The sequence below is a fragment of the Hibiscus syriacus genome, unplaced genomic scaffold (assembly GCF_006381635.1).
Source record: "Hibiscus syriacus cultivar Baekdansim isolate YM2019G1 unplaced genomic scaffold, ASM638163v2 tig00110123_pilon, whole genome shotgun sequence".
Taxonomy (NCBI): Eukaryota; Viridiplantae; Streptophyta; class Magnoliopsida; order Malvales; family Malvaceae; genus Hibiscus; species Hibiscus syriacus.
The window spans coordinates 1,370,686-1,394,263 of record NW_024062599.1 but is presented as its reverse complement, the minus strand read 5'-3'; the positions used below and the strand labels follow the sequence as shown (position 1 = coordinate 1,394,263).

General features: G+C 35.0%; 2 protein-coding genes across 3 annotated transcripts; both read left to right on the top strand.

Moving 5' to 3' along the window:
- The first annotated feature begins 485 nt into the window (after positions 1-485).
- On the top strand, positions 486-2,946 carry LOC120215535 (chlorophyllide a oxygenase, chloroplastic-like). The gene is made up of 8 exons (XM_039213195.1): positions 486-713; positions 850-954; positions 1,093-1,365; positions 1,566-1,713; positions 1,790-1,971; positions 2,063-2,175; positions 2,260-2,554; positions 2,656-2,946. Exons 1-8 carry the CDS (start codon positions 696-698, stop codon positions 2,839-2,841), a joined length of 1,320 nt encoding a protein of 439 aa, XP_039069126.1. The 5' UTR covers positions 486-695; the 3' UTR covers positions 2,842-2,946.
- Positions 2,947-6,167: 3,221 nt separating this feature from the next.
- LOC120215584 (aspartic proteinase Asp1-like) lies at positions 6,168-8,560 on the top strand. 2 transcript variants are annotated; one of them, XM_039213229.1, is made up of 9 exons: positions 6,168-6,264; positions 6,393-6,541; positions 6,774-6,891; positions 6,981-7,210; positions 7,328-7,558; positions 7,655-7,793; positions 7,878-8,069; positions 8,177-8,249; positions 8,330-8,560. In XM_039213229.1, exons 1-9 carry the CDS (start codon positions 6,262-6,264, stop codon positions 8,419-8,421), a joined length of 1,227 nt encoding a protein of 408 aa, XP_039069160.1. In that variant the 5' UTR covers positions 6,168-6,261; the 3' UTR covers positions 8,422-8,560. The 2 variants fall into 2 exon arrangements, with proteins under 2 accessions (XP_039069160.1, XP_039069159.1); XM_039213228.1 differs by lacking the exon at positions 6,168-6,264 and having other exon boundaries at positions 6,281-6,541.
- The last annotated feature ends 15,018 nt before the right edge of the window (positions 8,561-23,578 follow it).

Genomic DNA, 23,578 nt, shown 5'->3' with positions numbered 1-23,578 from the left:
ATAAAAAAAATAAAAAATACATATTTAAAAATCCTTAAAATTCTTTTTTTGAAACTCAACTTTTTATAATTTCTGATTTTCTCATTTTTATGACTTTTACGTTTTTAATGACTTTATATGTTTTTATATTTCAAAAATAAATTAAGCATAATAATATTTTTTTTGGGAAATATCAATTCAAAAAATCAATTTTGTAAATTAGAGTTTGTTGCTTTTAATTTTTTTTTTTCTAAGGTTTTTTCATATTTTAGGATTTTTTTACTTTTTAAAATTTTAAAATTTTTATTATACATAGCACGTTTGATTGGGGTTACACATATCTTAAATTTAATAAAATAAATAAATAAAATGATAGTAAAATGGTCAAACTTATGAAAAATACTACAGGGTCAAATACTGAATTAGACTAAAGTATATTAGAAAAGGGTAAAATTACTTGATCTATGGCTTATAATTTGTGGTTGATTTATTTCAGGGCATTAAAAAGGGGTTTAGAGTATTTGCTGTGTTTGGTGGGAAAAAGTAGCTTGGGGAACAGGAGGAGCCACCGGGAAACTATCTTTGATGTCGAGGATCCAAGGTCTAATGCTCCACAATGTAAAGGGGAGTTCATCGATGTTTATCTGGCACTGGAATGTGTTGGATACTATATTCGGTATTGCGATTGGCGGGCTCGCCAAGATTTACTCACAATCATGCTTCTTCATGAGAAGGTGGTCTTCAATCTCAACATGTTTATCTTACTTCCTGAGCACTTTGAACTTGTGCAAGTTGTGTTATTAGCTACTTTACCTGTGTTTTCAAACGATTGATTTTGCTTTTAGTTATCAAGAAAACCGTGTGTTGTAGGTAGTGGAAGTGTTGAATCCTCTAGCTCGTGAATACAAGTCGATCGGAACCATGAGAATAGAACTTGCGGAATTGCAAGGAGAATTAGCACATGCTCACCAGCAGGTACATGAATCAGCATTTAATTAAACTGTGATTTGTATAATTTACTTACTAGTATGCATTGGTTGTTATTGACAAAGGAGTAACAAAAAGAGGTCCTTATTTTGATATCACCCAAATTTGATTCTGATCCAATAACAGGTATATATAACTGAAGCAAGGGTTGCTGCTGCTTTGGGTAAACTACCTTGCATGGAGGAATTGGCTTATGATAAGCTGTTCGAAGATAGAACCGCAACAGAGTCCAATGTAGCATCCACTTCTAGCACATCAAAACAATCTTTGGATACTTTGAAGAGGAAGTCGCCCCGAGGAAGCTTCGATGTGTCGGGTCCCGTTCAACCATATCACCCGCGCTTGAAGAATTTTTGGTATCCCATTGCTTTCTCCACTGATCTGAAGGATGACACTATGGTAAAACATATTCAAAAGTATAATATTGCTTATCATCCAATTCCACAGCACATTGACATACTAATTCTAGATTATGATGATATTCATTATTTCTACATTTGTATTCGGCTTATCAAGCAATATCATATAGCTATCGATTTCTACGGACGGTAGTGAGTTCGCACCCTTTTTATCAGTGTTTCTATTACTTCTCATTGCAGATTCCAATTGACCTCTTTGAAGAGCCATGGGTTCTTTTTCGTGGAAAGGATCGGAATCCGGGATGCGTCGAAAACACATGTGCACATAGAGCATGTCCTCTTCATTTTGGTTCGGTTAATGAGGGTCGAATCCAATGTCCATACCATGGTAAGTATGAGTTTAGGAATTGTACATTTTAAAAGCAAGACAGATATCAGTGGATGATTTAGACCTAGTATATCAGGCTGGGAATACACAACTGATGGGAAATGTGAGAAAATGCCGTCAACACGATTACTTGACATGAAGATAAGATCATTGCCATGTCTCGAGCAAGAGGGAATGATCTGGATTTGGCCCGGTGATGACCCTCCTTCAGCAACCCTTCCTTGCTTACAACCTCCTGGATTTGAAATTCATGCCGAGGTATGCTTTCTTTATAGTAATTCAGCGAAAACAATGGACAACTTTTAGTAATAATCTGCACTATCTCTCATCATATGCTTATAAATGCCAGTTTGCCATGGAACTTCCGATCGAACACGGAATTCTTTTGGACAACCTCTTGGATGTCGTTCATGCACCTTTTGTTCACACTTCCACATTTGCCAGGGGATGGACAGTTCCAAGGTTTGTTTTAGCAATCAATTTGGAACATGGTTTACTGCTGTGTGATTTTGATCTTACTTGCCGTGTGCAATGTGGACATCGCAGTTCGGTGAAGTTCTTGACGCCTGCATCAGGTCTCAGAGGTTACTGGGACCCATATCCGATCAATATGGAATTCCGGCCACCTTGTATGATGCTATCAACCATCGGGATATCAAAACCGGGAAAAATGGAGGGACAAAGTACCCAGGAAAGCGCAACACACCTTCACCAGCTTTATGTATGCATACCTGCAACCAGAAATAAGACGAGACTGTTATATAGAATGTCACTGGATTTCGCACCCGTGTTGAAACACATTCCTTTTATGCATTATTTATGGAGGCATTTTGCAGAGAAGGTCCAAAATCTTTAATGTCCACTTTCCTCTGTACTACCATTTATAGTTTTTTTAATAATTTAAAGTAGTATTTATCTTATATGTTTGATTGATCGGTACAGGTGTTGAACGAGGACATGCCACTCATAATCGGGCAGCAGGAACGTATGTTTAAGGGGGCAAACATCTGGAATGTGCCGGTGGAATATGATAAGCTGGGATTTAGGTACAGATTATGGAGAAAAGCTGTTGAACAAGGAGCCAAAGAATTTACCCTTCAACCAGCCTACGCAAAATTCCAACTTTAACCTCTCACTTTCGTTTCTTTATTAATGCGGTTTCTTCATTTTTTTCCTTTTCAAGTGCTATAAGTTTATTCGAAATTTTATAAATTGTTTAGTAGTTTTATGTCGTTTTCGAGGGCTTTCTGTAATTTTATTTTGTTCATATATTTTTTTTTTCTTTTTGGCTACCACTCCGTTAATTGAAGTTTCTTGCTTTTGATTTTTTTATATTTTTTATATTTTTAATTTAAGATAAGTAAGATTTATTTAAAATTTAATATCATTTAAATAATTTATTCTAACAAAATATGATAAACTCAAAATACTAAGCTTATGTGAAATTATATTAAATAATTTATAATTTATTGAATTAATGTTATATTTCATAAACCAGAGACTTCCTTGATATGTATTTTAATATTTTTCAATAATTTTTATTATTTACAAATATTTAAATTGATTTACACGGTACGCTTTTTCATATTTCGATTAAATCTAGAGTAAAGTATACATATAGTTTTCGAATTATATGATGATATTATTTTACTGAGTCTCATGGTTATTAAAAGTTATAAAATGATATTTGATTGTAGAGCGTTTCTTTGTTGAGTTTTTCGATTGTTAAAAATTACAAAAATGGTTATCAAACTAATCATTATATTTAAATCTTGTTTTTTTTGTTAAAAAATTGAAGATCGTCTAAAGTGAACGTTAATATGATGATTGAGATATGATAATCGTTTGAGATTCTAAGATCATATTTTATCATATCTTACTTAGTAGATTTACGTTTAGCTTCATATATCGTTAATTTTTTTTAACGAAAATGATGAATTTAAAACACAATTAATTGTTGAGCGATCATTTTTTAACATTCAAACAGTGTATTCAAAATAAGTTTAGATCAAAATCCTATAATAAAAAAAAGGTAAATATAACACTTTTAGAAGGGGAGCATCTGACATTGACAATCTATATGACAAAACAAAAAAACAAAACTAAAATTATTTAGCATTCAAACGTTGTGTGGTAGAGAGAATTTGACAGAAGAAAATGAATAGAGTTATAGAGAGGAGAAGGAGAACAGTGCGGCAGCAAAATAAGAGAAATAAAACGAATAAAACTAATAATATAGTTAAAATATCTTGGTCAGGTCAGAGATTTTTTACTCTAAGCCTGACTCGAAATTAAAAATTTTACATAATAAATCCGACTCAACTCGAATTGAATCCGATTTTTTTTTAAATGATTCCTATCAAGTCGGAATATGTCGGATACAAATTAAATTGTCATCCCTAACTTTACCCTTAATCTAATTGATGAATACATTTAAAAGACAATTTGTATAATAACCCAAGAATGTGATCATGACATTGTACATATAAGTGTATTCATATTTGCATACATAACTTGAAAATTGTCTTAGTATATTTTCTAAGAAAATCATAATATAATAAAGGCTAAAGCATATAAATGATCCCTCGACTACATGGAATTATTTTATTAAGTCCCTCGACTATTAAAAGTTACAAAATGGTCACCCAACTATTCATTATATTCTAAGCTCGTCTTTTTATGTTAAAAATTAACGATATTATAAGATAAACGTTAACATGTTGACTGTGATATGATAAAATATGATCCCAAAATCTCAAACGAGTATCATATTTTAGTCATCACGTTAACGTCCAACTTAGACAACTGTTAATTTTGTAACAAAGAGGATGATTTTAGAATATAATGAATAGTTAGGTGACCATTTTGTAACTTTTAATAGTCGATGGACTTAACAAAATAATATTCCATAGTTAAATGAGTATTTTATAACTTTTAATAGTTGATAGACTTGATAAAATAGTACCCTATAGTCGGGGACCGTTTGTGCACTTTACCCTATAATAAAATATAAATGTGGTGATATTAGACGTGTATGGTCCAATAAGAAGTTAAGAGTAAATTTTTAATATAATCGAAAGAAATTATAGTTTTTAATATAATCGAAAGAAATATTTGTTTTTTAAAGTCTTAATTCACACTTAATGTTTTTTTTTTTCTAAAAAAATCTTAATTTAATATATCATATAATGATACCATGAATCAAAATAAATTAATAATTTTGAAAACAGTAATATTAGAAAAAATAATTATTCCATGAATGGATATTTGAGCAAGTGAGAGTCATCGTTCATTTAAAAAATTTAAATTTTAGATATTTTAAATATTTTTTATATTTTCGATTGAATATTTGTTTTCGTCTTTTTAAAATAATATAAATTTATTATCCTTAAAATTTTATAAATTCATCATTAAATTTTTATAAATTTATCCTTTAATATAAACGTATGTGTATGTACTAATTGATTCTAAATATAATTAAACTTACTTTAATTTCTAAAGCACATTTCAATATTAGCAAATAGTGTGTGAATTCTAAAGTCAACACTCCAAGTCCTCCCCTGGTTGCTTAATCCCTAAGTTGAAGACCAAAGACCCACCAACTTCATCAAAATAAAATCAAAACTAAAATGATTTTCAGTAATTAATATGACAATATGTATAGTTTTGTCATGTTCATGATTTATGCTGTTTTATATACTTTTTAAAAAATAAATTATATTTAAAAAAAATAAATTAGAATAATTATCATAAAATTTTAAAGTAGTTCTATTTTGATTATTAAAATTGAAAAAATTACTAAAGTTATTGAATTGTTAATTATTAACCACAATTATCCTAATATGCAAACATATTTTTTAACAAAATAATATCACCCGATAATATGATAAGACGTGTAAGCATCTTATTAATAGAAAATTAAGTTAAAAAATGTGCGTGCGCGTTCAATGAGGACAAAACCTAGGATTTTTATGAAAAAATATAAAATTACTAATCACTTGGTCAAGTAAAAAATGTTATACTATCACCAAAAAATAATATTTAGTTTAAATTAGGTTTGAAATTAATTTTATTCATTTTATACAAATATATTAATTATAATATAAATTTCAAAATAATATGAGAAAATTTTTAGCATCAATTAGAATAAATTAGTTTTATAAAATTTAAATTTTAAGGTAATCTTATATTATAAAATCTTAAAATATATTTAATTAGTTATTTTTATAATAAAAACACAATAAATAAAATAAAAGGTTGGTACATTTATTATAACAAATATTTTATGGCTGCAGTGGACAAAATTTTCAACTGATAAGCTTTTCCGCGTGGAGAAACGCGTAAGGCCTAAAGCAGTTGAATTGAAAGTTTGAAACTACCAAATCCCTAAATATTCCTTACGCCCTTTCTAAATTCTCTCCCTTTTTAATCTTTTTAATCCTAAAGAAATCATTTTAAACAAAAAAACTGAAAAGAGCGCGCGTATGTAGTCAGCCTCAACAAAGTCGCATTTCGACCCTTCCTTACCAAGTTCTTCAAGACTTTTCAATGGTTTATTAGGCACCCTTTTGCTCTCTCATTATTAAAATTCCATTCTTTTTCTCTAAGTTGAAATGGCTAGGCAGGAACTGAAAGAAAGAGGAACAGTGTCATTGATGATCAACGTGTTGATCTTTCAGGTTGTTCTTTGTGCATCTTTACATGGCTGTTTTGCAGCAATCGGTCAAAGCCCACCTCCTAGGAAGAGATCCACTGTTCACCCAACGGCTGTTAATTCTCTTGGCTCCTCTGTTTATCTTCCTGTTTCTGGCAATGTCTATCCTCTCGGGTACTGCTTTCCTTCTTTCTTTAACCCCCTTTTTTCTTGCTCTTTTGATTTGATGGGTTTGTTTAATTTCTTGGATTGATGGGTTTTATCTATTTACTGTCTTTGTTATGATTTTTTTGGCCAAATCACCAATTTCCTCGTTATTAAATTGATAGGTTTCTTGGGGTTTCTAGTTGTTTTGCTAATGGTTTCTTTGAAATTCATGGAGTTTCTGTTTATAATCAATCATCAGGCATTATTCTGTGACAGTTGGGATAGGCAACCCACCTAAGCCATTTCAGCTCGATATTGATACTGGCAGTGACCTCACTTGGGTCCAATGTGATGCTCCTTGTACTGGTTGTACCTTGGTAAAATGTCTTACTATGATCTTGCCATTATTGATGATTCACAGTGCTAGGTTGTTATGATGATTTTGATCTTCGTTTTTTTTTGGTAGCCTCGTGACCGACTTTACAAGCCGGCTAAGAACAACTACGTGTTTTGCAAGGACCCCATATGTGCCGCGCTTCAATCTCCGAATCCACATCAATGCCGGAACCCTAATGAAAAATGTGGTTTTCGGGTTGAGTATGCTGATCATGGTTCGGTTCTTGGTGTCGTTGTCACGGACACCTTTCCCCTACGCCTTGTCAATGGCTCGGTTTCTTATCCTCATTTGGCCTTTGGGTTGGTATTTGGAAACAACTTGTTAATTCCGATATCAAACTGAAAAAGTCTGGAAGTTTGTATAATTTGTGTATTATGTTTGTATGGTACACTCACTTGTGTTTCCCTCATCAACAGTTGTGGATATCGTTTACAAAATCGCGGTCCGCACCCTCCTCCTGCCACTGCCGGAGTACTCGGACTTGGCAGAAGTAAAGCGAGCATCTCGTCACAATTGAGTAGTATGGGTGTAACACGAAATGTGTTTGGCCATTGTTTCAATGATAAGGGAGGGTTTTTGTTCTTCGGAGCTGATTTCGTCCCTAAATCGGGAATGACTTGGACATCGATGTTATCGAGTTCCTCCGGGTAAGGCGCAATCAGTCAATATCTTCTTCTACCCTCGTTTAACAATTCCTTGTTAGCTCTTAAAGTATATTTCTTTCTTGTTCAATTTCATTTCAGTAAACATTATTCTTCCGGTCCGGCACAACTATTTTTCGGTGGGAAGCCTACTGGTATTAAGGACCTCAATGTTATCTTCGATACGGGAGCTACCTACACTTACTTGAATTCGAGGGTTTACAAGAATGTTATTAATCTAGTGAGACATCAACAAATATAAATGCATAAAACCTTATGAATGCAAACACAGTACATGGAATTGAATCTTTGCTTTGTTTTTCAGATAAGGAAAGATCTCAGTGGAAAGCCACTACAAGAAGTGAAAGATACAGCTCTTCCAATCTGCTGGAAAGGCAGTAGGCCCTTCAAATCCGCGCTCGATGTTCGGAACTATTTCAGTACGTTCACGTTGAGTTTTATGGGCTCGAGTAACGTTCAGCTACAACTACCACCTGAAGCTTATCTCATTGTCACTGTAAGTAACTCCGAAACCCTGTACAAGTAATAGAAACAAACTGCAGTTTCAGGAAGTTAGATGATAGAATTCGGAGAATGCAAATGTCATGAGCTCACGCTTCTCAGGGACATGGAAATGTATGCCTTGGAATTTTGAGTGGCGCCGAAGCGGGACTAGGAACTAGCAATGTGATTGGAGGTAAGCGTGTGTAGATATATGTATATATACTCATTCAGATAGTTAATTTTCTTCTTAACTTGGCGTTGTTTGCTGTCCAGACATTTCATTGCAAGGAAAACTGGTGATATATGATAATGAGAATCAGAGGATCGGATGGGCTTCTGCGGATTGTAGTCGAAAGTTTGGCTGATTTTGAATATCTTTTCATGTAATATGGAATGAGAACTTTTATGCAGATAAACTAAATAATACCAAAAAAAAAAGCTCCTTTCTTTACTAGAGGTGTACATAGTTTTTGTTTATTTATAGAAAGCCTCTCATTCCCATGATTCATCACTGTTTGGTCATTTATAAGGTGAAGAAATGGAGTTATTTATCAGATATATATCAATTGTGGAATTTGTAATGTGCATTGTTATATTTTATGCAGCAAAGTGAGGTGAAATTCCCATGTCATTCGCTGTAAAAAGTGAACCTTGTTGATTGGCACATGCTTATCCATTGTGATCAAAGTAGAGGAATTCTCTGTTTTGTGGCCACCTCAAAGGCAATCAGCCAAAATGTAAAGCGGATGTCATGCTTGAAGTGAAACGAATCAGATTCATTTTAATTCAAATACAATGACCCATCCACAGCTAAAAAATGATCTGGGTAAACTCGATCCCATTTTAACCAAAAGCTCTCATTTTGATTCGATGTAAATATTAGACGGTTAAAATTCAATCGATATGATGATGTGAATGGATCTTTTGAAAATTAACTATATATCTTCGCTCTGGTCATCTTCTCCAACAATCAGCGACATCGTAAACTCTCGAATTTCCCTTTTAATCACCCAAAAAAAACCATCCATGTCATCACCGAGCTAAACTCTCACTACCTTTCACCCGTAATCATCATCGTCCTCACTAATTAACCATCCACCAGAACATAAACCCAACAACCCTACAACAAAACCCAACAACCCTACAACAAAACCAAAAAGCAAATTTTATCTCAAATATGTAACGTCCTAAATCATATGACATTCAACTATTAAAGTGATCCAATTTTTTTAAATCAATACAAATCAAAATATCATATTAAAATGGTGCTACAAAATTAGAAACTTCTTTAATTTTTAAAACAACGTTAACAATAAATTATAAGTTGACCCAATACCAAAAATAACTCTTACATGTCCACTTAAATAATCATTTATTGTACTTGATATTTTCACTGAGACCGTTCCGATGATGCTATTGTCCCATCACAATCCATAAAACATGTAGTCTATACACAAAAACAATCTGAACGCTGAGCTAATAAAACTCAATGGTACGCATTTACTCTACTATATTTAATGAAGTTTATAAGTAGGTACATCATATATAAACATAAAGACACTTGGTATAATATATTTCTTTCCAAACTAGTTATATCATATGTCATAACATTACCATTCTATGGATATAATATCATCAACGTTCATCTTAAACTGCTCAAGAGTATTATCAATCACCTACTAATTCATGGCCCTATAACTTATTCTCATAATCGTTTTATTAACTATAAATTATATGGTGTCCCCTAACGCCAGATAAAATTAATTATAGTACATGATCTTGCCTAACATCAAATGCTAGAATTCATAAGGGTAAATTACATGATTGATCACTTTCGTTTAAATTTTGTACAATTTTTTTCATTGAATTCAAAGAATATAATATTTTATCATTTTCGTTTTTATTTAATTAAGATTTTGTTACTTTCATTTTTATTAAATTAAGATATGGTCATTGAATATTAATTGTTGTTAGAATTTTAACGGATTGTTGATGTGGCACAGTGAATTTATAACATTAAAATGGTAAACTACACAAATGATCATTAATGTTTAAGTAAATTTTTATTTTATTCATTGAAGTTTCAAAAATAATAAATTAGTCACTAAAACATTAAATACTTAAGTACTCGTAGGCTACTACTCCACTACTCCAAATCATGGTCATCATAACCTCTATCTCCACCATCACCTCCATAATTTCCATCTTCACCAATATCATATTCTATCTCATCTTCATCATCATCATCATCATGTACCAAGACTTTATGAGAAGAACTACGCTTTTTTCTTTATCAAATCTAGAATGTGATCTAGAACTTTCGTCATTGATCCTTCATGCTCTAGTTAAATAACTAGGATCATGGGGTTTCGAAAACTCTATCAATTTGATTCCATGTCCTACCATCACTATCATCAAACACAAATTCATCTTCATCATCAGAAAAGTTATTCTCCATTTTTCCAAGTAATCACTCATTGCTTTCATCAATATCCTCCAAGCGAATAGAATTAATGATGTCTTTCTTTGATATTGACATCTCAAAACACGATTATATTTCACAAGGACTAAATCATTCAATTGATCTTGTATTAATCTATTTCTCTTATTTTTATGAAGCTTTGATAAGTAAAAATTTAAATAAATTATTAAAAAAATTGTTATGGTACAAAGAAAATATAGAAAAAAAATTCTTACAAGCTGAAAATTTTCTCAATTCCTCTCACATCCAATAACACTACAAGTAAGACTAAGGACTATAATAGCAAACTTTTGGAGGTTTGGAGTTGAAGATCCAAATGAAAATCACCACTCCGTTGTGAAAAAAGACAAAATATTACGAACTTGTAAGTTAATAATTTTAAGCAAAAAATATAAAATAATATTACAAATTGTATCATAACTTTTAATACCTGGAGATTAAGTTTTCTTTAGGCTAATTGCCATCGGTAAGCAAAAAGATCCTGAGTATTTCGATATATATATCGATTTTTGTGAGGATTTTTGTCTTGAATTTCAATCTTCAGATTCAACCTTGCAATGCATTTATATAAATCTTTCATAACTTCTTTACAAAAGATAAAGTCTCGGGATTATCATAATGGAACTCCGGGTTTAAAAAATAGCCGATAATATGCAAAGGTTGGTGAAGTTGACAAACCCTTCTTTTATTGATATATTAAAAAAAATTGTAATTCTCCTCCTTCATTGCAAAGCTCTTACAAATAATCTCTTTAGCTCTCTAGCCATGACTTCATAAATGTATCCCACAAGCGGTTTCTTCTCTGTATCAACTATTCTCAAAACCTTAACAAGATGTTCCGTTAACTTAAGCGTATAGAGTACATTTCTCCAAAAGGTATCTTGTAGAATGCCACCTTTTTTTCTTCCGCTTTCTTTGGCCACTTAGATTCGCTCCATTCTTCAAAAAAAATAATCATCTTTCTTATATTATTTCTTTGTTTATAGAATTGGACAAGCGTGGTGAAAGATGTCGTAATTCTAGTGACTCTGACCTATGCAAATTTCTCTAATTTGTGAACCTTCTCATCATATTCACAAGAGAAATGTGATTATATATATAGCCATTCATGAACATAAACTTTTTTATAATCCCCTAGACATGACCTGAACGTTATGTCCAAATCTAGGCGGTCACATATTGCATTTAGAGATTCTTTTTGTATTTAAAACAACGTTAAAATTCATATAGCAGTATAATATGAAATTTATCCATAATAAGGATTCATATGATAAACATATATATACATATATTATAAAATTGTATAAAATATTTATGGAACAAGATACTGGTAATACATATATATATCAAGACGGTAGTAAAACACGTGTCACCAAAGTATAACAAAGGCATATAGAGATATACATTAGTACAAAAGTATGAGAAGTCGATCCTCCTGATGCCAAGTCTGCTATTATCTGAAAAGGTTAAAATTTACGAAATGAGCTAAAAAGCTCAGTGTGTTCCTTACGATGTATAAAAATATACAAATAAAATACCTTAGTAAAAATTAGTTCATCAAACATGCTTTAAAACATGAACACTCTCCCCGTCCGATCACCAGAATGTGTAGGTTCCCCAGAACCATACACCCACCTGTACACCCACTAAGGGCTTACCCTATGCACAAAACAGAGGAGTCCGCGGTAAGGTCTTATCCTGTGTACAAAGTAGAGGAGCATGCAGAAAGCGGTAAGGTTTTACAAGTCATAGACTAGGCTTGAGATACTTCTTCCAATAAAACTCCCAATGACAGAAATAACATGCATGTAGTCGAATGAAAATGGTAGTTTAATCCATTAAAACATGAAAATATTCCATTTTCAGAAATTAGATACAAAAATACGGTAATCCAGAGATCATATAAAAAATATACAGTAAAATAGATATCATATAATGTCTTAAGAAAATCATGTATTGTGTCTTAAAAATATTTAGTATTATCATAAGCCTAAAACAATTCAAACAGATAGTTGAAAATAGTAATGTAACACCAACAGGAAACGCATCTGTACCGGTCTGGTAATCTAATAAGAAAGCTTATTAGTGAGTCTGTCAATCACGATCAGCGGCAGCGCTAGATCATACGAATCGGAAAATCCAAATCGAAATCGTAATATGAATAATATCAACCTCTATTTAAACAATTTACAAACACTTACAAGTAACTCTCGAGGAACACAGATCGTGTAGATCTGACCAACGAGAAACACCGGATCTAATCAACCCTCGGTCGGGTGAAACACGAGTATCTTCATAAAAATATATTCTCGAATCAATTCCATAATCAAATCCTAAAAAATTAAACAAAATGCTAAAAACACTAAGCATTTTAAGATTAATGGCCTTAATTCGGGGCTTTCGGGTCAGAATTTGGCAAAACAGACTTTTGAATCAGACTCAGGAAGTCGAAAAACATAAATTATGACTTTTCAAAAATTTTAACTTTTTGGGTCAAAGTCAACGATCAACGGTCAACAGTCGAACCAGGTTGGGTCGGGTCGAACACGAGTCAGCGGGTCAAATTAGTGGGTCGGGTCGAGTTTGAGCAGGCAGGTCGGGTTCGGATAGAATCTAGAAACCACCAGACGGTGGGACTTCCCCATGCACAGGCGGCGGCGCGTGGGGCACGTTAGATGACATACAGGGTCGATTTTAAAAAAAAATCCTAAATCTATTTTAAGGGGTTTTGAGACACTTACCAAGCTTGGTTCACAACGATGAATGGTGGAGAGCTCGATTTTGAAATTTCAAAAGCTTTATCTTCCTCACCCCTCACACGATGGCGACAACGGAGACAAGAATGACATCGGTGGACTCGGGATGATGGAAAGAACACGATGGTGCAGGAGGTGTAAAAAACGAAGCAACAATCAGTGAAGAAACGATGATCAAATATTTCTTTCTAAAAGAGGAAAATATGAAAGAGATAAAATAAAATAATTTGAAATTTTTCCAGATTTTTTGATATTTTCTGAATTTAGATTCGAATTTAATCAAAATTTCACTTTAATCCCCGAATTTAATTTAAAATTTTAATTTAGTCATCGGAAAATTTTAGGCCCTGATTTAGGGTGTGACAACTCTCCCCCTTAAAAGAAATTTCATCCACGAAGTTTACCTGATGGAGATAGATATGGAAATTGAGCCTTCATCGACTCCAATGTCTTCCATATAGCTTCTGAGGGTCCATGGTTACTCTATTGAACTTTGACCATTGGTTTATGCCTATTCCGAAGAAATCTCTCATCAACAACAACAAAAACAACAAAACCCAATTCCCATATGCAATGGGGTAAGGGGGAGGTAGGGTAGTAGGCTGCCCCCAACGCCAGGTTGAGAGTAGCTTCCATGGAAGACCTCCGGCAGTCAGAAAATTAAAATATAGATAAAATGCAAAGCATGTATAAATAAATACATAAATACATAGTTGAACAATATTCATATGCAGTCATAATATCATTAATATTATATGCGCGTTTGAAATGGGAAGTAATCCCTGTAAATAAATCCCTGCAAATAAATCCCTGCGAAAAAATCTCTGCATATAGATAGAAACGTAAAACCCGACTAAATTTAAAAGTGAAGAGAATATTACACAGAAGTCCACGATAGCAAGCCCAGTTCTAAGCCTTCATAAATACCAATAACAGAAATGTATAAAAAGTAGAATTCATGGAAATTACTACAAATGCATTAAAAGAAGACAGAGATGATACACCCTAGAGATGTGACCCACACTACTTGACTACCCTAGTCTTTAGTCTCCATACTTTCCTATCAGAGGTCATGTCCTCGGTAAGGGCTAAATCCATCAAATCAGATCTCAAGCAGTCTTCCCACTTCCGTCTTGGTTATCCTCTCCTTCTGGCACCGTCGACTGTAATCGACTCTACCCTCCTGACCGCATCCGATGGTAGTCGCCTAAGGACATGCCCAAACCACCGTAGTCTTCCCTCCCTCAATTTTTCAGAAACAGGCACCACCCCCAAGGACATCCTAATAGTAGAGTTTGTTGTCATATCCCACAGAGTCCTACCGCATGTCCATCGAATTATTCTCATTTCTACAGCCTCTATCCTCCTTACATGATCCTTCTTGGTTGCCCAGCATTCTGATCCATACAACAACGCTGGTCTTATTGCCATTCTATAAAATTTTCCCTTAAGTTTTAGAGGCACCTTCTTGTCACACAAAACTCCAGTAGCAGCCCTCCACTTTAGCCATCCCGCCTTTATACGGTGTGTTACATCATCATCTACACCCCCATCTTTATGTATCATAGACCCTAGGTACTTGAAACAATCATTTGAGGGAGAACGTGTCCTTCTATGCATACTTCTACATCTTCATCGTTTAGGTCCCCACTGAAGTTTGAACATAAATACTCTGTCTTTTCAATATTGATCCTTAGACCTTTTTCTTCCAAAGCAGTCTTCTAGGTAGTCAGTCATTTTGTTTCAGCAACTAGGACAATGTCGTCAGCGAAAAGCATAACCATGGTACACCGTCTGGTATCACACAATAGATGTCGTCCATAATCAAGGCGAAGATGTAAGGACTAAGAGCCAACCCCTGGTGGAGTTCGATTTCCACCGGGAATGCCTCGGTGTCGCCAACTGTAGTCCTGACGTGTGTAGTAGATATACAATACATATCACGAATCGCCCGGATATAAGCAGTTGGGATCCGTCTCGTTTCCAAAGTCTTCCAAATCATATCTCGGGGAACACTATCATGAGCCTTCTCAAGGTCAATGAACGCCATGTGAAGATCTCTAGACTTTTCCCTATATTTCTCCATGAGTCGTCGAAGTAGATGAATCGCCTCCGTGGTAGACCTGCCTGGCATAAATCCAAATTGGATACATGAAAAACTTCATGAATGCGACTGAGCTGGGGAGGAAACTCAAGCTGATAAGCACATGTATGACTTTTTTCAGAATACGGTATGACCCAATAAACCTCGGACTCAACTTACCCTTATGTCCAAATCTCAGCACCTTCTTCCACGGAGATACCATGAGAAAAACTTGATCCCCAACCTCAAACTTGATATCCTTTCGTCATTAATCTGCGTATGATTTATGTCTATTAAATGCCTCTCTCAGGCAATCACAGATCAATCGGACTGTAACATCCAAAAACCAGGTTAGTGACTAAAATGTAAGTTTTTGAAATTTGGTGATCAATTTAGAAAAAATTAAAAAGTTCAAGGATTTAATTGGGAATTTATTTAGGAGAACTTAATAATAAAGTTTGAAAGATGAGATGGTATAATGGTCTTTTTATAAGAAAGATTTTTATTTTCCTTTTATGGGATATATAAACGTGGCGATGTGAGGAAATGAAAGAAAAGTCTGGAGACTCTTGGTTCAACTATCTTCTTCTTCTCTTCCCGTTTAACCATGAATAAGGTAAGTTAGTCTCCAGCTAAGGTTTCCTTTCATTTTTAAGTGGATTTTGATTCTGGAGATTATAGAAAAGCTTAAAGAAGCTTAAAGAGAATTAGAAACTAAAAGATTTACAAGTTATGAGAGATTAAGTAAAAGGAGTTTTAAGTGAATTGTTGGGAGAGAGTTTATATGTGGATTTTGAAGTTATATTTGATTTGTCAAGGGTATAATTAAGAAAATTGAAGTAGTAGAAGTGGATCAAAAACATGTTGAATAATTGGTATGATTTTTGGTTCCAAGTGTTCTATGAGAATATTGGATGTTAAAGTGTGTTAAAGTGAAGTAAGTTAGTCTGGGAGTGTATAGTTGAGTTTAAAGGCTTTATAGAAGAGTAAAATGGGGAAAATAACAAAGTTTTGGTAATTTTTGGGTTAAAAGAAGTGTAATATGGGATAGTAATATCGGTATTAGATGAGTAAGTACCGATACTACAATGCAAAAACAAGTGAAAATTTGGTATAGGTATTGATAATGCATAAACAGTATCGATACCATAAGGTAAAATTGGAATAATCTTCATGGGGTATCGATACTGAGGTGATAATATCGGTATCATAGGTATCGATACCAATGGGAAGGTATCGGTACCATTTTGACGATGAAATTACAGAATCCCGAATAGGTATCGATACCGTGGGATGGTATCAATACTACAAGAATGGAGGTATCGATACTATAACTGTAGTACCGATAGTACTTAAGTTGGTATTAAGAAATTAAGCTTTGTTTAGTTTATATTAGTAAGAATCTTTTAGAGTAATTTGGATCACGATATTTATTGGATTGTATATTCGTGTAGATATCGATCGAAATCGAGTATATGATGAGTCAATAAGAAAAGATCGAGCAAGAAAGAGATAAGCACATGACTTGGACTAGTGAGGCTAAGGTGAGTGCATATTAGTTAGTATATGATGTTTAATGGAAATGAGACTTGCGACAAGTCTATTTCCTATATTAGAATGCATGAACTCATGAATATAAATATGTGATTGATGAGTATATGTGTTATATGTTATTGTACATGTGATATGATCTGTGTGAATGCATATTATATGATTATGATATAAATCATGTAATAGGAACTATGTGAACATATGAAAAGTGAAATAAGCTAAATAATATTAACCTAGGTGACTATATGTAAAATGGTATCAGCTGGGTGATTATAAAAGTATGTGAATACATGTTTATGAGATAAGCCATGTGATTATGAGCTACATGATATGATACTTATATTGTAACAACCCGAATATTTACAAAATAATATTTAATTGAAATTGGAGGTTAATTGTGAAAATTGGTGTAAATTGGGGACTAAATTGAAAGATATTAAAATTTGGAGCTTGTTTTAGAGTTAAAGGAAATTCAGGGACTAAGCCCTGAATTTACCCAATAAAATTAGGTAAGTTTAGTTTTAGATGATATATACGTGGGGTAGTTTTCTGTTTTAAAACAGAAAACCACTCCCCAAATCCCTTCCCCCTATGCCGGTTTCCGACTTAGATCCCGACGCCATCCGAATTTCGAACGTCGTTTTGAAATCACCATCGTGTTCGTTATTGAGTCAGGAACAATCCCTTAAATTAATTGAAGTGAAACGCTGCCAAACGTCAGGAATTTCAAGTCAAAGCATCGACTTTTTTTTAGCTCTATCGCCGGGAAAATCTCAAATTCACCGCCGATCGTTGCTCGTTTACGACACCTCCTGCACCATCGTGTTCCTTGTGCCGTTTCGAGTCCGCCAGTGTCAACCTTGTTCGCCGTCAACGGCGGCGTGTGAGGAGGTGGAGCAGTTATAGATTCGGCCGAGTTAAAATCGAGCTCTCCGCCGTTAAAAAATTTGAACCGATTGTTGTAAGTATCTCGAAATCGCTCAAAATAATTTTTAGAAATTTTTCCGTAATTTTTAGGGCCCCGGAAGACGTCCAGGCGCCACACGCGCCGCCGCAGAGAGAGTGGAGAGCTAGAAAATCGGTCTGACAGGTTTTCAACCGGTTTTGACCAGTTCAACCGGTTTGACCCGACCCGACCCGACTCGACCGACCGACCGCTGACCCGACCCGACCGTTGACCGTTGACCGCGACCGTTGACTTTCTTTGACCAAAACTTAAAATGGCATTGACCGACCCTTAAACGACCGTAAATATTTTCCGAGTATACCTATCCTGATAGTTTTCGACGTGCCGAATCCATTTTCGTAGTCCGTTTTGCCAAATTCGAACCCGAAAGCCTCCAAATCGATGGTCAAAGTGGTTGACTTTGACTTTGACCAAGAATCTGAATTTTCAAAAAGTCATACTTTATGTTTTTCGATGTCCTGATTCCGATTCCACAATCCGTTGGCCAAATTCAGACTCAAATACCCCAAAATGATAGTCAAACCCAAAAATGCTTATATACTTAAGAATTCTAGCTTTGAACAATTAAGTAAGATTTGGGGCTGATTAATTATTATTGTTTGAAGGTACAAGAGACTCTCCGGATCGTTCGACAGCTCGACCCATCTCTTCTAGATCAGTTAAACCACGTATACCAGTATTCACCCGTTCAAACTGTAACAGAGCGTGGTGAAACCAGCAATCAGTAGATCTACTATTGAACCCATTATCGAGGTGTGTTCCTGTTTACTACATAATGGTTTTATATGTTTTGAAATATGGTACATTGAAATCTATGGTTTATTATTGTTGGTACACTGATTTATTGTTTATGATTTATGGACTTGATGACTGTTATATGGATATTGATTTTGGGATGGATTGAACTACAATTGTATAGCTCTGATCAAGCTAATAAACGGGCCTAATGTGACTCTTGAGGGCCCCAAGATGTTTCATTAGGTCGTCTTTCCTTTGTTGTGTGCTTAGGGTAAGCTATATGGACTTATTGACTTAGGCTTAAGGATACAAGCTTCATAGCCTATCCTTAAGTCGGCTTTCTTTTTGCTATGTGCATAAAGTAAGCTATATGGAAAATAATTTTGGGAACTACTGATGGTGTACCAGAAAAGGGTTTAAACTATGATTTTCAAAAGTTAAACTCTTTACGAATTTGTGAGATTTACTGGACTATGATTTGTTTAATGTATCTATTGTGATTTTATGGTAATGTTAGAACACACTGAGCCTAGCTCACCTTTCGAAAATGTTTTTCCTCTTTCAGATACTGTTGGTTAGATACCTCGGTTCGAGCACTTGGAGGATCAATATATCTCTTGAAGTATATCTTATTGTAATGTTTTATCTTGCAAGTTGACTTTATTTTGGTGACATGGACCTTATTTTAAAATATCGGATTTTTATAATGATGACACTTTTGCTATTACTGTTTGGTTTATCGTGATTTTGAATTTGAAGACATGTTTTAAATTAATTTATTACTTATTGTACTATATTTATGAGTTAGATTTTGATAGTATAATTTGTTTATAATTTCATGTTATTTATAATGTGATTTTTATTAATTGAATAACGGTTTTGGAAAAATGTCTTTAATAATTATAATGTGATCCACTAGACTTAGTCGAAACGCATAGGTCGGGTCTAGGGTTACATTTATTGGTATCAGAGCCTTTGGTTTTTAAATCTCGGACTGTGTATGAGTCCACATTGAAATACGATTTTGAAATATTTTACAAAACAAGTTACTAAGGCCATGTCACAAAGTTATTAAGATTTTAACTGTGTTCGAGACTCCAATATCTAACCATAAGTTTTATCTTTTGTAGTAAACTTGAGATCCATCAAAATGAGTGCTAGACGTAGTCGTCGAACTACCCGTGGACGAGGTCGAGTGGCTAGATTTGCAGATCCGATTGATGAGATACGGGTAGATCCCCCACCTCCGATAGGTGATCCTGCTCCTACGACCCCAACGAATCTGCCTCATGCCGCTGGTATTGGCATGACTACACCGATCATAGGAGCGACCAATATTGAGTCAGAGTCTACCGGAGTTGCTTTGGATGAGAATTTTGGTAGATAGTTTCTGCAGTTGATACAGGGAGCGTCAGAGCTACTGGTGTTGTATCAGAGATTCCTATTTCGCAGACTTTGATTGTCAATGGAGTTAGAAATTTTGGGGGACAGATTGGTGGAGCTCCTACTGAAGCTGAGGATTGGCTCTAGGATCAGTTGGGTTTAGACTCAACTAAGAGATATTAGGGTGCTGTGGCGATGTTAGATGGCAATGCCTACACTTGGTGGAGTCAGTGACCAGTAGTGTTCCTACCGATCGTTTGACCTGGAATTTCTTTAAGGATCGCTTTCGGAGTCGTTTTCTGGGAGAGCGCTACTTAGCTCAGAGACGTCAGCAGTTTCAAGACCTGGTTCAGGGAGATATGACTGTTTTTGAGTATGAGATCGAGTTCTTGAAGTTGCTGAAGTATGGATTCAGTATGGTACCTACTGAGAGAGATCGATGTCGTAAATTTGCCCTTGGACTCATATACGAGCTGCGTAGGCAAGTTGTAACCCATCAGGATGAGATATTTGATGTGCTGGTGGGCAGAGCCAAAGATGCTGAAGAGGTGGAGGTTTTATCTTCTGGTAGAGAGCGTGTTGAACAGGAACAATCTAAGAAATTTTAGGCCCGATGGAGTCATCAGCACAGTCCGGGAAAAGGACTCGTACTTCAGTCCCTCAGAGAAGCAATACATTTCAGGCCTGCAGCATCCTCACCGTTAGTTGGAAGTCGAGGCGGTTCCTCGTCGTATTATCATGGGTTCCTTTATGAGTTTTGTGGTAAAATAACACACAGAGAGTGTCGTAAGAAGATGGGTCTTTGCTATCAGTGTGGATCTAGTGGTCATTTTTGGAGGGATTGTCCTCAGCTAGCTTTGTTTGAGCAGACCGCTACTCAGACTCCTGTGTGTTCTCAGACTAAAGTACAGACTCCAATTAGAGATCGTAGCCAAGTAAAGGCTCGTGGTTCAGCGTCCAGGACTGACAGTAGAGCCCGACCTCAGCAAATAGAGGGCCAACAGTTTCTGAGGCTAGACACCACTTTGGTTTATGCCACTAGACGTCGGGACAGAGATGAGCCTGAGGTTATTGCATGTACATTTACTATTTATTCTATCCCATACTTTGCATTACTGGACAATGGCTCCACTCACTCCTATGTATCGAGCTCGGTATCTCGAAACCTTCAGATTCCGATCGAGAACACTGAAAATACTGTTATAATTACGAGTCCAGTAGGACAAGCAGTATTAGTGAATAAAGTATTTCGGCGTTGTCCTCTCGAGGTTCATGGAGAAATTTTTCTCGCTGATCTTATGGAACTTCCTTTAGAGGAGTTCGATCTAATTCTTGGGATGGATTGGTTGAATAAAAACAAGGTAAATCTGGATTGCGAATACAAGCGGGCTACTCTAAATACTTCAGATGGTCAGATCGTTGTGTTAATCGATGGAAATTGATCGTATGATACGGAAGGGGTATGAGACTTTCATTGGTTGTATTTTGAACACTAAGGTTCATTGTCCACGATCGAAGAGATCCGTACAGTTAGCGAGTTTCCTGATGTCTTTCCAGAGGAGTTGCCTGGTTTACCTCCTGATAGAGAGGTAGAGTTCGAGATAGAGACTTATCCGGGATCTACACCTATTTCTATGGCACCTTATCGCATGGCTCCAAAGAACTTAAGGAGTTGAAGGTCCAATTGCAAGAATTATTCGATCAAGGATTTATTCGGCATAGTACTTCACCATGGGGAGCTCCAGTTCTGTTCGTGAAAAAGAAGGATGGGTCGTTAAGATTATGTATTGACTATCGGAAGTTGAATCAGATGACGGTCAAGAATAAATATCCACTACCTAGGATTGATGACTTATTTGATCAGTTGCGAGGAGCTACTGTATCTCTAAGATTGATCTTCGTTCGGGTATTATCAATTGAAAGTTAAAGGATCTGATGTTGCAAAGACGACCATTCGCACTAGATATGGTCATTATGAATTATTAGTGATGCCTTTTGGTTTGATGAATGCTCCTGCAGCTTTCATGGATTTGATGAATCGGGTGTTCCGACCATATTTGGATCAATTTGTGTGGTATTTATTGATGATATTCTGATCTATTCTTGTACTGAGGCAGAGCATGACGAGCATTTGAAGATCGTTCTGCGGACTTTGAGAGAGCATCGTCTATATGCCAACTAAGCAAGTGTGAATTTTGGCTTCAAGAAGTGTCGTTTCTGGGGAATATTATTTCTGCGCGAGGTATTCAGGTCGATCCAAGCAAGATCGAGGCTATTGTGAATTGGAAACGACCCAAGAATATCTCTGAAATTCGTAGTTTCTGGGCTTGGTTGGTTATTATCGACGTTTTGTTGAGGACCCATTAGATGTCTGAATGGCGGTGGTCCATATGATATGTTATGCTATAGTCGAGTCATACTGATCACGTGCTCCGTCATTTGGTTTTGTATAATCTATTCTGAAAGCACCTAGAATCTTGACGATATACATATCATCGATAGATGGGGCAAAAAGAATTTCAATTATTCCCTTTATTTATTATTCTTCTCTTTACTCTTGATATGCCCCCAATTATTTATGTTTATCTTTGGAAACTTGATTCAAAATGCCCCATCTTGTTTTCCTCACGGGAAGATTCACGTATAAACATACATCTCATTGTCATGTCTTTAGGTTTTATTGGGGTTGAAAAAATGTGGTTTAGCTTATAAGAATGCAATAGTGTGACTTTGAAGTCATATATTTGGAGAAAGGTAATGATATGGAAAGATCAACTCTACCTGAGAAGGTAAGAGTTTGAATTTAGTGCCTCGGAAAGGATATGGTATGAAATAAAGAAATAAACAAAAAAGTTCAAACAAGATAAATGTTTTTTCATGCAAGTGTAGCAAAGCTTCACGATGGATGCAATGACTCTATTCAATTAGAATGCCCCATTACTCATTGAAGGTCCATGCCCTAGAATCAATCAAATTTTGAACCTTACATTTCAATGCCCCACAATTCTCAGTAGTGTGATCTGAGCTTCCTATGGTAATTAAAAACAATATTTTCATAATAGCCATGACCAAAATGGTTTGGCATTACTTTCAACAGTTTCGGAGTAAGGTATAGACTTTTAATCAAGTAGGGGTCAGAACCAATTCAATCAAAAACTTTATCTTATTATTCGATGTTTTATTAAATGAATGAATGTTATAATGCTTCGATAAATGTAATACATATAGATGTAAGTACAGAGATGCAATGATGTGAATGCAAATACAAAGATACAAATGCAAATGACATTAATCCCAATGATGAATATCATAGAACAAGTTCCATTAGAGATTAAAGTTTTTGCTTTACAAAGTAGCCCATTTTACAGACATGCCTTTACTTGAGCACTTGGTCTAAGGTATGTCGATGCTTCATCCTAGTGCTTTGTCTTCAAAGACTAGATCTCTCAAGTGCTCCATAATCATTTGAGCTTGTGAAGAGGTTTCATTAAAATTATGGCTCATCGCGGATGATGTCAACTCTGACGCTTGATTCTCCAGGTGATCTTTCTCATTGTTCTCT

Bases quoted from the DNA above. Each gene is read 5' to 3' on its own strand.
- LOC120215584 (XM_039213228.1), top strand. From the start codon at position 6,327: ATGGCTAGGCAGGAACTGAAAGAAAGAGGAACAGTGTCATTGATGATC. The intron at 6,892-6,980 runs GTAAAATGTCTT...TTTTTTTGGTAG, and splicing joins CTTGTACTGGTTGTACCTTG to CCTCGTGACCGACTTTACAA. The intron at 8,070-8,176 runs GTAAGTAACTCC...CACGCTTCTCAG, and splicing joins AAGCTTATCTCATTGTCACT to GGACATGGAAATGTATGCCT.
- LOC120215535 (XM_039213195.1), top strand. The intron at 2,176-2,259 runs GTTTGTTTTAGC...TGGACATCGCAG, and splicing joins AGGGGATGGACAGTTCCAAG to TTCGGTGAAGTTCTTGACGC. The intron at 2,555-2,655 runs GTCCAAAATCTT...TGATCGGTACAG, and splicing joins GGAGGCATTTTGCAGAGAAG to GTGTTGAACGAGGACATGCC.